This window comes from Sphaerodactylus townsendi, linkage group LG02, assembly GCF_021028975.2.
Source record: "Sphaerodactylus townsendi isolate TG3544 linkage group LG02, MPM_Stown_v2.3, whole genome shotgun sequence".
Taxonomy (NCBI): Eukaryota; Metazoa; Chordata; class Lepidosauria; order Squamata; family Sphaerodactylidae; genus Sphaerodactylus; species Sphaerodactylus townsendi.
Window position 1 is genome coordinate 163,619,225 of NC_059426.1, and position 15,584 is coordinate 163,634,808.

The 15,584-nt window shown below is 71.4% G+C and overlaps 1 protein-coding gene across 1 annotated transcript in view; it reads left to right on the forward strand.

The window, feature by feature from the left end:
- Window positions 1–15,584, forward strand: part of MARK3 (microtubule affinity regulating kinase 3) — a 99,312-nt gene that overhangs the window by 45,203 nt on the left and 38,525 nt on the right. Inside the window, 1 exon segment of the mRNA XM_048484642.1 lies at window positions 5,314–5,379. Within this exon segment, the coding sequence (XP_048340599.1) occupies window positions 5,314–5,379 (66 nt within the window).

Sequence of the window (15,584 nt, forward strand, 5' to 3'; positions counted from 1 at the left end):
GTGCACGATATTACACAGCGTTAACACCCGTCAAAAGCCATTGTAGTCAACTCTGCTTTGGATGCCACTCTTAGTTATGAAGTAAGGGAATGAATTAATACTTGGGCAATACTTTGCCTCTTTGAGAGCGCCCAAGTTGGCTGGGAAGGTAGCATAAAACATTATAAATAAATACTGTTGGAGGAGAAGGTTCTAAACATCAGAAATCTTAAGAAATCAGAAACCAGATTTGGTAAGAGTGTATTGTCACAGCTGGAATCAACTGGTTGTTGTGGCTTTTCCAGGGTTAGGTCTGGTAGTTTTTGCTCCTAACATCACAGGCATCTATGGCTGGCATCTTCGAAGGCATGTCACAGTGAGATCTGTGTTTCTCTCTGTGGCATATTGTGTGGTGGGGCACATGTATTGTCCATCTCACTGGTAGAAGGGCAGAGGGAGGTGCATATGCATGTATGTGGGTGGGGTTCATTTGTGAGGTGGACAAAACATATGCTGCACCACACAATTACTCCACAGTGTGCCACATCTTACCGTGACACGCCTCGGAAGATGCCAGCCACAGATGCCAGCCAAACATTAGGAGCAAAAACGACTAGACCACAGCTTGGAAAACCCACTGCACTCAGTTGATTCCAGCTGTGAATATCTTTGGTACTATTTTGGTACTTTGGTACTAGAACACCTGTTTGGTACTAGGTTGAACATGAGCAGGCTTTTCATGAGGATAAATGCAGAAAGTAGAATTGCCTGTGAATGAGAGGTGGGAGATGGAATGGTTTCCTTCAGCCTCCTCAATCCACACATGGAAGTCTGTCCTACTTGAGACTTCCAATACAGAACTCCATTTTTTGTATGTTCCTCATTGAAAGTAGAAAACTTAACACTACAGGGAGAGCGGGTTTAAGCTAGCCCTCTTCTGTCTGCTGTATATGATTTGTCCTTGAAGGCAACTAGTTTCATGTATGGAAGCATTCACAAACAACCCCTTCTACATGCAGCTGTGATATGGTCTGTCTTCCTGCTTGGATACTTAGCCTCCCTATTGGCTCCTCCTCCCACCCACCCCCAATCACAACTTCTTCACATGTGAGTTCACCTAGTCCAGGAGCAAATTCTTTAAAAAGTTAAGCTTCAGGTGACAGATTAGCATCCGGTATGTGAATGCAGAGAAGACAGCCAAATTAGTAGCAAGATAAGCGATGGCCCCCTCAATCTCCTTTGATCTTGGAAACTAAGCAGCGTCAGCTCTGGTTAGTACTTGGATGGGAGACCACCAAGGAAGCCCTGGGTTGCTATGCAGAGGCAGGCAATGGCAAACCACGTCGGTTTGTCTTTGCCTTGAAAACCGCTTGAGGGGTCACCATGAGTCAGCTGTGTCTTCATGGCGCTTACCACCACCAAAGAAACATAAGAAAGAGCCTGCTGGATCAGACCAGAGACCATCTAGTCCAGCACTCTGCTACTTGCAGTGGCCTACCAGGTGCCTTTGGGAGCTCACATGCAGGAGGTGAAAGCAATGGCCTGCTGCTGCTCCCCCCGAGCACCTGGTCTGCTGAGGCATTTGCAATCTCAGATCAAGGAGGATCAAGATTGGTAGCCAAAGATCGACTTCTCCTCCATAAATCTGTCCAAGCCCCTTTTAAAGCTTTGCAGGTTAGTGGCCAACACCACCTCCTGTGGCAGCATATTCCAAACGCCAATCACACGTTGCGTGAAGAAGTGTTTCCTTTTATTAGTCCTAATTCTTCCCCCCAGCATTTTCAATGTACGCCCCCTGGTTTTATTATGGTGAGAAAAGATTCAAGATTATCAACTTAAATGAGATGTTGTGTGGTTTCTGAGCTGTAAGGCTGTGTTCTAGTAGCATTTTCTCCTGATGTTTCGCCTGCATCTGTGGCTGGCATCTTCAGAGGATCCTCTGAAGATGCCAGCCACAGATGCAGGCGAAATGTTGGGAGAAAATGCTACTAGAACACTGCCATACAGCCCGGAAAGCACACAGCACCCCAGTGATCCCGGCCATGAAAGCCTTCAACAATAGTAAGTTGGTAAGGAAAACTATGAATAATCGGTCTGGGAGGAAGAGTGTGCATGAGACGAGGACTAGGACATCTTTTAATTGTGTTAACCGCTGGTTTTAAAGGGATTTCGTTGTTATATTTTAAAACTGATGGAGCCTGTGCAAATTGTAGTTTACTTTATGTAGTTAATTTTGCTCCCTTTGTTTGGTTTTATTGTAGTAGATTTTGTGTTGTACACCGCCCAGAGCCCTCCGGGGGTGAGCGGTATAAAAGTCAAAGGAAGGGATGGATGGATGGATGGATGGATGGATGGATGGATGGATGGATGGATGGATGGATGGATGGATGGATGGATGGATGGATGGATGGATGGATGGATGGATGGATGGATGGATGGATGGATGGATGGATGGATGGTGACGGACGGACGGACGGACGGACGGATGGATAGACGGACGGATGGATGGATGGATGGATAGACGGATGGATGGATGGATAGACGGATGGATGGATGGATAGACGGATGGATAGGCAGGCAGGCAGGCAGGCAGGCAGGCAGGCAGGCAGGCAGGCAGGCAGGCAGGCATGCATGCTTTGGGGGAACAGAAACTGGCAAAGGAAGGAGAAGAGGCAGCAAATAAAGAGGAAGATTCTCCATCCCCACCCAGGAGGAGTCAGAGAACAGAACAAAGCAAGGATCAAAATAGGATAGGGGATGTCAAATAAGGAGGAGACATTCAGCAGGAGCAGAATGAAAAAAGCTTGCAACTTGACAGGAAGACACACTAAACATCAAAAAGGAGTGAATAGCAGCAGAAGAAATGGAAGCGGCAGCACGAGGAATTCAGACAGGAAACCGAACAGGAAAATAGGTTGACAAACAGTGAAAGAGAAAGGATCAAAATAAGGGTGGTTTTTTTTTTGTTTTAGAGCAGGAGAAACGGGAGCAGCCTTCAAACTGGAAATATGCTAATTTCACATTTGAAGAGGAGAGGAAGTAGCTTCTCCCACAGTACTCTCCTTCCCCTCCCCTTTTGTTGTTCTGCCCTGAGCACAGAGGAATGAATGGCCAGGGACACCCAATATGGCAGGCTTAAAGGACTTTGAATGGAACTTTCCCAGTTGTTTTGCAATTCAGGGCTGTTTGTACACATTCAAGTGGCTTCCTTGTCTATTCATAGCTACAACGTAGGAGGCATTAAACTCGTAGCATGCAAATTAAAAATTGGGAACACAAAAAGATCCCTGCTGGGTTCAGCTGACAGTCCAGCTTGACAGCACCTGGTTTCCTAGAGTAGCTAACCAGATTTATTTTGTCCATTTTAATAAGTTCTTTCCATGCAACCAGAGGTACCTGTGGCAGCTTTCGATAACAACTAAAACCACTATTGACAATAGCCATATATTTAAGTCACATTTAAAATACCGTGTATACCCGTGTATAAGTCGACCTGTGAATATAAGTCGAGGCACCTAATTTTACCACAAAAAAACTGGGAAAACTTATTACCTCGAGAATAAGTCTATGCAGAGAAAGGGGGAAGGCAGAGAAGAAGTATAAGATTCATGTATAAGTCAAGGGAGGCTTTTTCAGCCCAAAAAATATGCTGAAAAAGTAGACTTATATGCGAGTATGTAAGGTAACAGAAAATAATAATCAGAAAACCTGCATAAAACAGGTACATCTTTTGTGCCGGGTTTGTTAACTTGTCTGGCAGTAAGGTTGTTAGTACCCATAGGAGTGATATTCTACCATCGAGATTTTTATTTCTTTATTTACATTATTTATAGTCCGCCTTTCTCACTTGTACTCAAAATGGATTACACAGAGTGCACTAATGCAATCAATGGATGGGCCATTCTATAAACAGGGCAATAGGACTGGGGTTGTAGAATGGGGTTGCCAGCTCCAAGTTGGGAAATACCTGGAAATGTTGGAGGTGCAGCCTGAGGAAGGTAGAGTTTGTGAAGGGGAGGGGCTTCAGTAGGGTACGGTGCCATAGAGCCCACCTCCCTAAGCCGCCATTTTTCCCCCAGGTGAACTAATCTGTGTTGCCTGGAAAATCAGCTGTCATCGTGGGAGACCTCCAGAGATTACCTGGAGGTTGGCAACCCTGTTATAGAACCAGTCAGAAGTACAAAAACAGAACTGAAGCAAAGCATAAGTACTAACGTGACACGTTGAATGATGCAAAATCCGATAACTGGATCCTAGTTTCAGCAAACGATACGCAGTAGCATAGACCACAGTCCCTCATGATTTTTCCATGTAACTTCTGTGGATTGTTTAGTGCACTGCAGTTCTGTTGCCTGCGTAGAAAAGCCTTGAATAATTCAGTTTTGCGTAGTTTGTGGAAAGCCAAGAGAATGGGAGATTTCCTGACCTCAGGCCGGCTGTTCCATAAGGTGGGAGCCACACATAGAAGGCACGTAGAATCATAGAGTTGGAAGAGACCCCAAGGGCCATCAAGTCCAACCCCCTGCCATGCAGGAACACACAATCAAAGCACTCCCGACATATGTTCATCCAGCCTCTGTTTAAAAACCTCCAAAGGAAGAGAGTCCACCACTCCCTGAGGCAGTGAATTCCACTGTCGAACAGTCCTTACTGTCAGAAAGTTCTTCCTAATGTTTAGATGGCATCTCTTTCCCTGCACCTCGAATCCATTACTCCGTGTCCTAGTCTCTGAGGCAGCAGAAAAGAAGCTTGCTCCCTCTTCGACATGGCACCCCTTCAAATATTAAAACATAGATATCATGTCCCCACTTAACCTTCACTTCTCCAGGCTAAACATCCCCAGCTCCCTAAGCCTCTCGTCGTAGGGCATGGATTTGCGTATGGGCAGTTGTTAGTTTTGCCCATGTGCAGGTTGGCACTTGCAGAAGAACCCGCTCCAGTGAACAAAGTTGCCATTACAGGACAGGTCCTGCCTTTGCTAGCCATCACGGCTTGTGATGGATAATGGTGACATGTGGAATAGGACTTGAGAGGCTGACTGCAGCAATTAAGATAGATGCATATTGGAGTAGGCGGCCCTTCAGAATTCTCCAGGAAGTCCACTGGCAGACCTGGAAGGTTTGCAGCCTGTTGATAGATTTACCTTCCATGAATTTGTGTGTGTGCCTTCATTGTTTCTGCGTTCTGCTTAATTGCTGTTTTTACTTATTTTATGCTATGCTATCATCTTGGTGTCTCTAAGCCGGGTAAAAAAGTGGCATTGTTTCTAAGTGGATAAAATCCTTGTAAAAGTGACACAATCTGTTCATACCTTCTTTTTTGCCCCCTTTTTAGTTAAATTATTTGAAGTAATCGAAACAGAAAAAACACTCTACTTAATCATGGAGTATGCTAGTGGGGGTAAGTACCAAAATGTTTCGGATAAAATGATTGCTTTATAAATCTGCAAATTGGGTTGCAATAAGTATCAGTGCATAATTGCTGCAATCTTTCCCTGTGTGTAAAGGTACTGTCACCATCCAGTTTGAGTGTTTCCATTGTTCTAGAAATACCATGGCCAAGGATTTTGTCATCAAGCCCCCAGACTACATTCTGAGCTTGTGTGTGTTTTCTGTGTGCATTTCATAGTTACCTATCTGTGAAACAATATTCAGTTCAAGTGTTTCCTTCATGCTACCCCTCCCCCCCATACTATTTTGATAGTTTGGTTGCTCTAACACATCTGAGAACAAGAGTTTGGATTTATATCCACTTTCCTCAACTATAAGGAGTCTCAAAGTGGCTTACAAACTCTTTCCCCTCCCCTCTCCACAACAGACACCTTGTGAGATGAGGTGGGGCTGAGAGAGTTCTGAGAGAAACTGTGGTTGGCCCGTGGTCAGTCAGCTGGCTTCATGTGTAGGAGTGGGGAAGCAAACCATGTTCACCAGTTTAGAGTCCGTCCACCATGTTGGTTTGCACATTTCCCAGCTATATAATATCTTTTTATTTTAGTCACGGAGATCAGAATTGTTATATTTGAAAGGTGGCTTTACTTGTGCTATGTACAGGGGGCATTAAAATATTTTTATTTTCAACCTCTTTCTCAATCATTTCTAGCATGGGAGTTTGCCTTAAAAAAAAAACCCTCTGCCACACAGTCCACATTTGAATCAAACTTTCTCCAACAGCAGGCCTTGACAGATCCATGTCACTGGGGTGTTGTGTGGTTTGCAGGCTGTATGGCCGTGTTCTGGAAGCATTTTCTCCTGACGTTTCGGCTGCATCTGTGGCTATCTTCAGAGGAGTTTGTAAGCCCCTTTGAGTGTCCTACAGGAGAGAAAGGGGGATATAAATCCAACTCTTCTTCTTCCGTTAGCAAAACCTCCGGCTCGTCTCCAGCCAACATCTCTCTGCCTCTCTTGCTCACATCCTGGTGCCTCCTATTTACTCTGGTACACTGAGGCTGCCAAGGCACCTCCCCTTCCCTGGCTGCTCTGGTTTGGGTGGGAGGCAATGAGAGAGCTGGTTGCCTGGGGACCTGCCCGGCTCTATTAAAGGCCTCTATGAAAACCTTTTGAGTTTCTGCCCACTGTGAAGCAGAGATGTAGACTCTGGGGTGGGAGGGGGAGCAAATGAGTGGCGCTCGGCGAACAGCTTCAAGGGATGCAGGGCCCAGTAGAGAAGTGAGAAAGCTGGCAAAGGGCAGGGGGATGAAGAGAAGCAAAGGGAAATAAAACTGAAGTCCCAGGGCGGCATTTCAGTGATTCTTTCGGCATGAGCTGATGCGAGTCACTTCTCCCGATGCAAAGGAGCACGGGGCGACTCTGGTTTTCCTGCACTGTGGTTAGTGATGTTGGGTCCAAGCCTATTAGTCGGCAACTGATGTGTAAGTTTGTTTAAGCTTCTGTTTTAAAATATCAAATTTTCTTTCCATTCCACAGTGCGGGCAGACAAACTAATGTAAAAGTGTATATAAAATGCCCACTTGGTATAATTACTACATTTTCCATTTACTTTTCAGCCAGGTTGCTCAGGGTAGCCAAATGGAGCTCTTCATTTATTTTATTCAATTTCATATCCCACCCTCCCCAACCGGGACCCAGGGCAGCTAACACATTATTATTATTTCTTCTTCTTCTTCTTCTTCTTCTTCTTCTTCTTCTTCTTCTTCTTCTTCTTCTTCTTCTTCTTCTTCTCCACCCCCCAACCCCTCCACCCCCCCCCCCCCCCCCCCCCCCCCCCCCCCACCCCCCCCCCCCCCCCCCCCCCCCCCCCCCCCCCCCCCCCCCCCCCCCCCCCGCCCCCCCCACCACCCCCCCCCCCCCACCCCCCCCCCCCCCCACCCCCCCCCCCCCCCACCCCCCCCCCCCCCCACCCCCCCCCCCCCCCACCCCCCCCCCCCCCCACCCCCCCCCCCCCCCACCCCCCCCCCCCCCCACCCCCCCCCCCCCCCACCCCCCCCCCCCCCCACCCCCCCCCCCCCCCACCCCCCCCCCCCCCCACCCCCCCCCCCCCCCACCCCCCCCCCCCCCCACCCCCCCCCCCCCCCACCCCCCCCCCCCCCCACCCCCCCCCCCCCCCACCCCCCCCCCCCCCCACCCCCCCCCCCCCCCACCCCCCCCCCCCCCCACCCCCCCCCCCCCCCACCCCCCCCCCCCCCCACCCCCCCCCCCCCCCACCCCCCCCCCCCCCCACCCCCCCCCCCCCCCACCCCCCCCCCCCCCCACCCCCCCCCCCCCCCACCCCCCCCCCCCCCCACCCCCCCCCCCCCCCACCCCCCCCCCCCCCCACCCCCCCCCCCCCCCACCCCCCCCCCCCCCCACCCCCCCCCCCCCCCACCCCCCCCCCCCCCCACCCCCCCCCCCCCCCACCCCCCCCCCCCCCCACCCCCCCCCCCCCCCACCCCCCCCCCCCCCCACCCCCCCCCCCCCCCACCCCCCCCCCCCCCCACCCCCCCCCCCCCCCACCCCCCCCCCCCCCCACCCCCCCCCCCCCCCACCCCCCCCCCCCCCCACCCCCCCCCCCCCCCACCCCCCCCCCCCCCCACCCCCCCCCCCCCCCACCCCCCCCCCCCCCCACCCCCCCCCCCCCCCACCCCCCCCCCCCCCCACCCCCCCCCCCCCCCACCCCCCCCCCCCCCCACCCCCCCCCCCCCCCACCCCCCCCCCCCCCCACCCCCCCCCCCCCCCACCCCCCCCCCCCCCCACCCCCCCCCCCCCCCACCCCCCCCCCCCCCCACCCCCCCCCCCCCCCACCCCCCCCCCCCCCCACCCCCCCCCCCCCCCACCCCCCCCCCCCCCCACCCCCCCCCCCCCCCACCCCCCCCCCCCCCCACCCCCCCCCCCCCCCACCCCCCCCCCCCCCCACCCCCCCCCCCCCCCACCCCCCCCCCCCCCCACCCCCCCCCCCCCCCACCCCCCCCCCCCCCCACCCCCCCCCCCCCCCACCCCCCCCCCCCCCCACCCCCCCCCCCCCCCACCCCCCCCCCCCCCCACCCCCCCCCCCCCCCACCCCCCCCCCCCCCCACCCCCCCCCCCCCCCACCCCCCCCCCCCCCCACCCCCCCCCCCCCCCACCCCCCCCCCCCCCCACCCCCCCCCCCCCCCACCCCCCCCCCCCCCCACCCCCCCCCCCCCCCACCCCCCCCCCCCCCCACCCCCCCCCCCCCCCACCCCCCCCCCCCCCCACCCCCCCCCCCCCCCACCCCCCCCCCCCCCCACCCCCCCCCCCCCCCACCCCCCCCCCCCCCCACCCCCCCCCCCCCCCACCCCCCCCCCCCCCCACCCCCCCCCCCCCCCACCCCCCCCCCCCCCCACCCCCCCCCCCCCCCACCCCCCCCCCCCCCCACCCCCCCCCCCCCCCACCCCCCCCCCCCCCCACCCCCCCCCCCCCCCACCCCCCCCCCCCCCCACCCCCCCCCCCCCCCACCCCCCCCCCCCCCCACCCCCCCCCCCCCCCACCCCCCCCCCCCCCCACCCCCCCCCCCCCCCACCCCCCCCCCCCCCCACCCCCCCCCCCCCCCACCCCCCCCCCCCCCCACCCCCCCCCCCCCCCACCCCCCCCCCCCCCCACCCCCCCCCCCCCCCACCCCCCCCCCCCCCCACCCCCCCCCCCCCCCACCCCCCCCCCCCCCCACCCCCCCCCCCCCCCACCCCCCCCCCCCCCCACCCCCCCCCCCCCCCACCCCCCCCCCCCCCCACCCCCCCCCCCCCCCACCCCCCCCCCCCCCCACCCCCCCCCCCCCCCACCCCCCCCCCCCCCCACCCCCCCCCCCCCCCACCCCCCCCCCCCCCCACCCCCCCCCCCCCCCACCCCCCCCCCCCCCCACCCCCCCCCCCCCCCACCCCCCCCCCCCCCCACCCCCCCCCCCCCCCACCCCCCCCCCCCCCCACCCCCCCCCCCCCCCACCCCCCCCCCCCCCCACCCCCCCCCCCCCCCACCCCCCCCCCCCCCCACCCCCCCCCCCCCCCACCCCCCCCCCCCCCCACCCCCCCCCCCCCCCACCCCCCCCCCCCCCCACCCCCCCCCCCCCCCACCCCCCCCCCCCCCCACCCCCCCCCCCCCCCACCCCCCCCCCCCCCCACCCCCCCCCCCCCCCACCCCCCCCCCCCCCCACCCCCCCCCCCCCCCACCCCCCCCCCCCCCCACCCCCCCCCCCCCCCACCCCCCCCCCCCCCCACCCCCCCCCCCCCCCACCCCCCCCCCCCCCCACCCCCCCCCCCCCCCACCCCCCCCCCCCCCCACCCCCCCCCCCCCCCACCCCCCCCCCCCCCCACCCCCCCCCCCCCCCACCCCCCCCCCCCCCCACCCCCCCCCCCCCCCACCCCCCCCCCCCCCCACCCCCCCCCCCCCCCACCCCCCCCCCCCCCCACCCCCCCCCCCCCCCACCCCCCCCCCCCCCCACCCCCCCCCCCCCCCACCCCCCCCCCCCCCCACCCCCCCCCCCCCCCACCCCCCCCCCCCCCCACCCCCCCCCCCCCCCACCCCCCCCCCCCCCCACCCCCCCCCCCCCCCACCCCCCCCCCCCCCCACCCCCCCCCCCCCCCACCCCCCCCCCCCCCCACCCCCCCCCCCCCCCACCCCCCCCCCCCCCCACCCCCCCCCCCCCCCACCCCCCCCCCCCCCCACCCCCCCCCCCCCCCACCCCCCCCCCCCCCCACCCCCCCCCCCCCCCACCCCCCCCCCCCCCCACCCCCCCCCCCCCCCACCCCCCCCCCCCCCCACCCCCCCCCCCCCCCACCCCCCCCCCCCCCCACCCCCCCCCCCCCCCACCCCCCCCCCCCCCCACCCCCCCCCCCCCCCACCCCCCCCCCCCCCCACCCCCCCCCCCCCCCACCCCCCCCCCCCCCCACCCCCCCCCCCCCCCACCCCCCCCCCCCCCCACCCCCCCCCCCCCCCACCCCCCCCCCCCCCCACCCCCCCCCCCCCCCACCCCCCCCCCCCCCCACCCCCCCCCCCCCCCACCCCCCCCCCCCCCCACCCCCCCCCCCCCCCACCCCCCCCCCCCCCCACCCCCCCCCCCCCCCACCCCCCCCCCCCCCCACCCCCCCCCCCCCCCACCCCCCCCCCCCCCCACCCCCCCCCCCCCCCACCCCCCCCCCCCCCCACCCCCCCCCCCCCCCACCCCCCCCCCCCCCCACCCCCCCCCCCCCCCACCCCCCCCCCCCCCCACCCCCCCCCCCCCCCACCCCCCCCCCCCCCCACCCCCCCCCCCCCCCACCCCCCCCCCCCCCCACCCCCCCCCCCCCCCACCCCCCCCCCCCCCCACCCCCCCCCCCCCCCACCCCCCCCCCCCCCCACCCCCCCCCCCCCCCACCCCCCCCCCCCCCCACCCCCCCCCCCCCCCACCCCCCCCCCCCCCCACCCCCCCCCCCCCCCACCCCCCCCCCCCCCCACCCCCCCCCCCCCCCACCCCCCCCCCCCCCCACCCCCCCCCCCCCCCACCCCCCCCCCCCCCCACCCCCCCCCCCCCCCACCCCCCCCCCCCCCCACCCCCCCCCCCCCCCACCCCCCCCCCCCCCCACCCCCCCCCCCCCCCACCCCCCCCCCCCCCCACCCCCCCCCCCCCCCACCCCCCCCCCCCCCCACCCCCCCCCCCCCCCACCCCCCCCCCCCCCCACCCCCCCCCCCCCCCACCCCCCCCCCCCCCCACCCCCCCCCCCCCCCACCCCCCCCCCCCCCCACCCCCCCCCCCCCCCACCCCCCCCCCCCCCCACCCCCCCCCCCCCCCACCCCCCCCCCCCCCCACCCCCCCCCCCCCCCACCCCCCCCCCCCCCCACCCCCCCCCCCCCCCACCCCCCCCCCCCCCCACCCCCCCCCCCCCCCACCCCCCCCCCCCCCCACCCCCCCCCCCCCCCACCCCCCCCCCCCCCCACCCCCCCCCCCCCCCACCCCCCCCCCCCCCCACCCCCCCCCCCCCCCACCCCCCCCCCCCCCCACCCCCCCCCCCCCCCACCCCCCCCCCCCCCCACCCCCCCCCCCCCCCACCCCCCCCCCCCCCCACCCCCCCCCCCCCCCACCCCCCCCCCCCCCCACCCCCCCCCCCCCCCACCCCCCCCCCCCCCCACCCCCCCCCCCCCCCACCCCCCCCCCCCCCCACCCCCCCCCCCCCCCACCCCCCCCCCCCCCCACCCCCCCCCCCCCCCACCCCCCCCCCCCCCCACCCCCCCCCCCCCCCACCCCCCCCCCCCCCCACCCCCCCCCCCCCCCACCCCCCCCCCCCCCCACCCCCCCCCCCCCCCACCCCCCCCCCCCCCCACCCCCCCCCCCCCCCACCCCCCCCCCCCCCCACCCCCCCCCCCCCCCACCCCCCCCCCCCCCCACCCCCCCCCCCCCCCACCCCCCCCCCCCCCCACCCCCCCCCCCCCCCACCCCCCCCCCCCCCCACCCCCCCCCCCCCCCACCCCCCCCCCCCCCCACCCCCCCCCCCCCCCACCCCCCCCCCCCCCCACCCCCCCCCCCCCCCACCCCCCCCCCCCCCCACCCCCCCCCCCCCCCACCCCCCCCCCCCCCCACCCCCCCCCCCCCCCACCCCCCCCCCCCCCCACCCCCCCCCCCCCCCACCCCCCCCCCCCCCCACCCCCCCCCCCCCCCACCCCCCCCCCCCCCCACCCCCCCCCCCCCCCACCCCCCCCCCCCCCCACCCCCCCCCCCCCCCACCCCCCCCCCCCCCCACCCCCCCCCCCCCCCACCCCCCCCCCCCCCCACCCCCCCCCCCCCCCACCCCCCCCCCCCCCCACCCCCCCCCCCCCCCACCCCCCCCCCCCCCCACCCCCCCCCCCCCCCACCCCCCCCCCCCCCCACCCCCCCCCCCCCCCACCCCCCCCCCCCCCCACCCCCCCCCCCCCCCACCCCCCCCCCCCCCCACCCCCCCCCCCCCCCACCCCCCCCCCCCCCCACCCCCCCCCCCCCCCACCCCCCCCCCCCCCCACCCCCCCCCCCCCCCACCCCCCCCCCCCCCCACCCCCCCCCCCCCCCACCCCCCCCCCCCCCCACCCCCCCCCCCCCCCACCCCCCCCCCCCCCCACCCCCCCCCCCCCCCACCCCCCCCCCCCCCCACCCCCCCCCCCCCCCACCCCCCCCCCCCCCCACCCCCCCCCCCCCCCACCCCCCCCCCCCCCCACCCCCCCCCCCCCCCACCCCCCCCCCCCCCCACCCCCCCCCCCCCCCACCCCCCCCCCCCCCCACCCCCCCCCCCCCCCACCCCCCCCCCCCCCCACCCCCCCCCCCCCCCACCCCCCCCCCCCCCCACCCCCCCCCCCCCCCACCCCCCCCCCCCCCCACCCCCCCCCCCCCCCACCCCCCCCCCCCCCCACCCCCCCCCCCCCCCACCCCCCCCCCCCCCCACCCCCCCCCCCCCCCACCCCCCCCCCCCCCCACCCCCCCCCCCCCCCACCCCCCCCCCCCCCCACCCCCCCCCCCCCCCACCCCCCCCCCCCCCCACCCCCCCCCCCCCCCACCCCCCCCCCCCCCCACCCCCCCCCCCCCCCACCCCCCCCCCCCCCCACCCCCCCCCCCCCCCACCCCCCCCCCCCCCCACCCCCCCCCCCCCCCACCCCCCCCCCCCCCCACCCCCCCCCCCCCCCACCCCCCCCCCCCCCCACCCCCCCCCCCCCCCACCCCCCCCCCCCCCCACCCCCCCCCCCCCCCACCCCCCCCCCCCCCCACCCCCCCCCCCCCCCACCCCCCCCCCCCCCCACCCCCCCCCCCCCCCACCCCCCCCCCCCCCCACCCCCCCCCCCCCCCACCCCCCCCCCCCCCCACCCCCCCCCCCCCCCACCCCCCCCCCCCCCCACCCCCCCCCCCCCCCACCCCCCCCCCCCCCCACCCCCCCCCCCCCCCACCCCCCCCCCCCCCCACCCCCCCCCCCCCCCACCCCCCCCCCCCCCCACCCCCCCCCCCCCCCACCCCCCCCCCCCCCCACCCCCCCCCCCCCCCACCCCCCCCCCCCCCCACCCCCCCCCCCCCCCACCCCCCCCCCCCCCCACCCCCCCCCCCCCCCACCCCCCCCCCCCCCCACCCCCCCCCCCCCCCACCCCCCCCCCCCCCCACCCCCCCCCCCCCCCACCCCCCCCCCCCCCCACCCCCCCCCCCCCCCACCCCCCCCCCCCCCCACCCCCCCCCCCCCCCACCCCCCCCCCCCCCCACCCCCCCCCCCCCCCACCCCCCCCCCCCCCCACCCCCCCCCCCCCCCACCCCCCCCCCCCCCCACCCCCCCCCCCCCCCACCCCCCCCCCCCCCCACCCCCCCCCCCCCCCACCCCCCCCCCCCCCCACCCCCCCCCCCCCCCACCCCCCCCCCCCCCCACCCCCCCCCCCCCCCACCCCCCCCCCCCCCCACCCCCCCCCCCCCCCACCCCCCCCCCCCCCCACCCCCCCCCCCCCCCACCCCCCCCCCCCCCCACCCCCCCCCCCCCCCACCCCCCCCCCCCCCCACCCCCCCCCCCCCCCACCCCCCCCCCCCCCCACCCCCCCCCCCCCCCACCCCCCCCCCCCCCCACCCCCCCCCCCCCCCACCCCCCCCCCCCCCCACCCCCCCCCCCCCCCACCCCCCCCCCCCCCCACCCCCCCCCCCCCCCACCCCCCCCCCCCCCCACCCCCCCCCCCCCCCACCCCCCCCCCCCCCCACCCCCCCCCCCCCCCACCCCCCCCCCCCCCCACCCCCCCCCCCCCCCACCCCCCCCCCCCCCCACCCCCCCCCCCCCCCACCCCCCCCCCCCCCCACCCCCCCCCCCCCCCACCCCCCCCCCCCCCCACCCCCCCCCCCCCCCACCCCCCCCCCCCCCCACCCCCCCCCCCCCCCACCCCCCCCCCCCCCCACCCCCCCCCCCCCCCACCCCCCCCCCCCCCCACCCCCCCCCCCCCCCACCCCCCCCCCCCCCCACCCCCCCCCCCCCCCACCCCCCCCCCCCCCCACCCCCCCCCCCCCCCACCCCCCCCCCCCCCCACCCCCCCCCCCCCCCACCCCCCCCCCCCCCCACCCCCCCCCCCCCCCACCCCCCCCCCCCCCCACCCCCCCCCCCCCCCACCCCCCCCCCCCCCCACCCCCCCCCCCCCCCACCCCCCCCCCCCCCCACCCCCCCCCCCCCCCACCCCCCCCCCCCCCCACCCCCCCCCCCCCCCACCCCCCCCCCCCCCCACCCCCCCCCCCCCCCACCCCCCCCCCCCCCCACCCCCCCCCCCCCCCACCCCCCCCCCCCCCCACCCCCCCCCCCCCCCACCCCCCCCCCCCCCCACCCCCCCCCCCCCCCACCCCCCCCCCCCCCCACCCCCCCCCCCCCCCACCCCCCCCCCCCCCCACCCCCCCCCCCCCCCACCCCCCCCCCCCCCCACCCCCCCCCCCCCCCACCCCCCCCCCCCCCCACCCCCCCCCCCCCCCACCCCCCCCCCCCCCCACCCCCCCCCCCCCCCACCCCCCCCCCCCCCCACCCCCCCCCCCCCCCACCCCCCCCCCCCCCCACCCCCCCCCCCCCCCACCCCCCCCCCCCCCCACCCCCCCCCCCCCCCACCCCCCCCCCCCCCCACCCCCCCCCCCCCCCACCCCCCCCCCCCCCCACCCCCCCCCCCCCCCACCCCCCCCCCCCCCCACCCCCCCCCCCCCCCACCCCCCCCCCCCCCCACCCCCCCCCCCCCCCACCCCCCCCCCCCCCCACCCCCCCCCCCCCCCACCCCCCCCCCCCCCCACCCCCCCCCCCCCCCACCCCCCCCCCCCCCCACCCCCCCCCCCCCCCACCCCCCCCCCCCCCCACCCCCCCCCCCCCCCACCCCCCCCCCCCCCCACCCCCCCCCCCCCCCACCCCCCCCCCCCCCCACCCCCCCCCCCCCCCACCCCCCCCCCCCCCCACCCCCCCCCCCCCCCACCCCCCCCCCCCCCCACCCCCCCCCCCCCCCACCCCCCCCCCCCCCCACCCCCCCCCCCCCCCACCCCCCCCCCCCCCCACCCCCCCCCCCCCCCACCCCCCCCCCCCCCCACCCCCCCCCCCCCCCACCCCCCCCCCCCCCCACCCCCCCCCCCCCCCACCCCCCCCCCCCCCCACCCCCCCCCCCCCCCACCCCCCCCCCCCCCCACCCCCCCCCCCCCCCACCCCCCCCCCCCCCCACCCCCCCCCCCCCCCACCCCCCCCC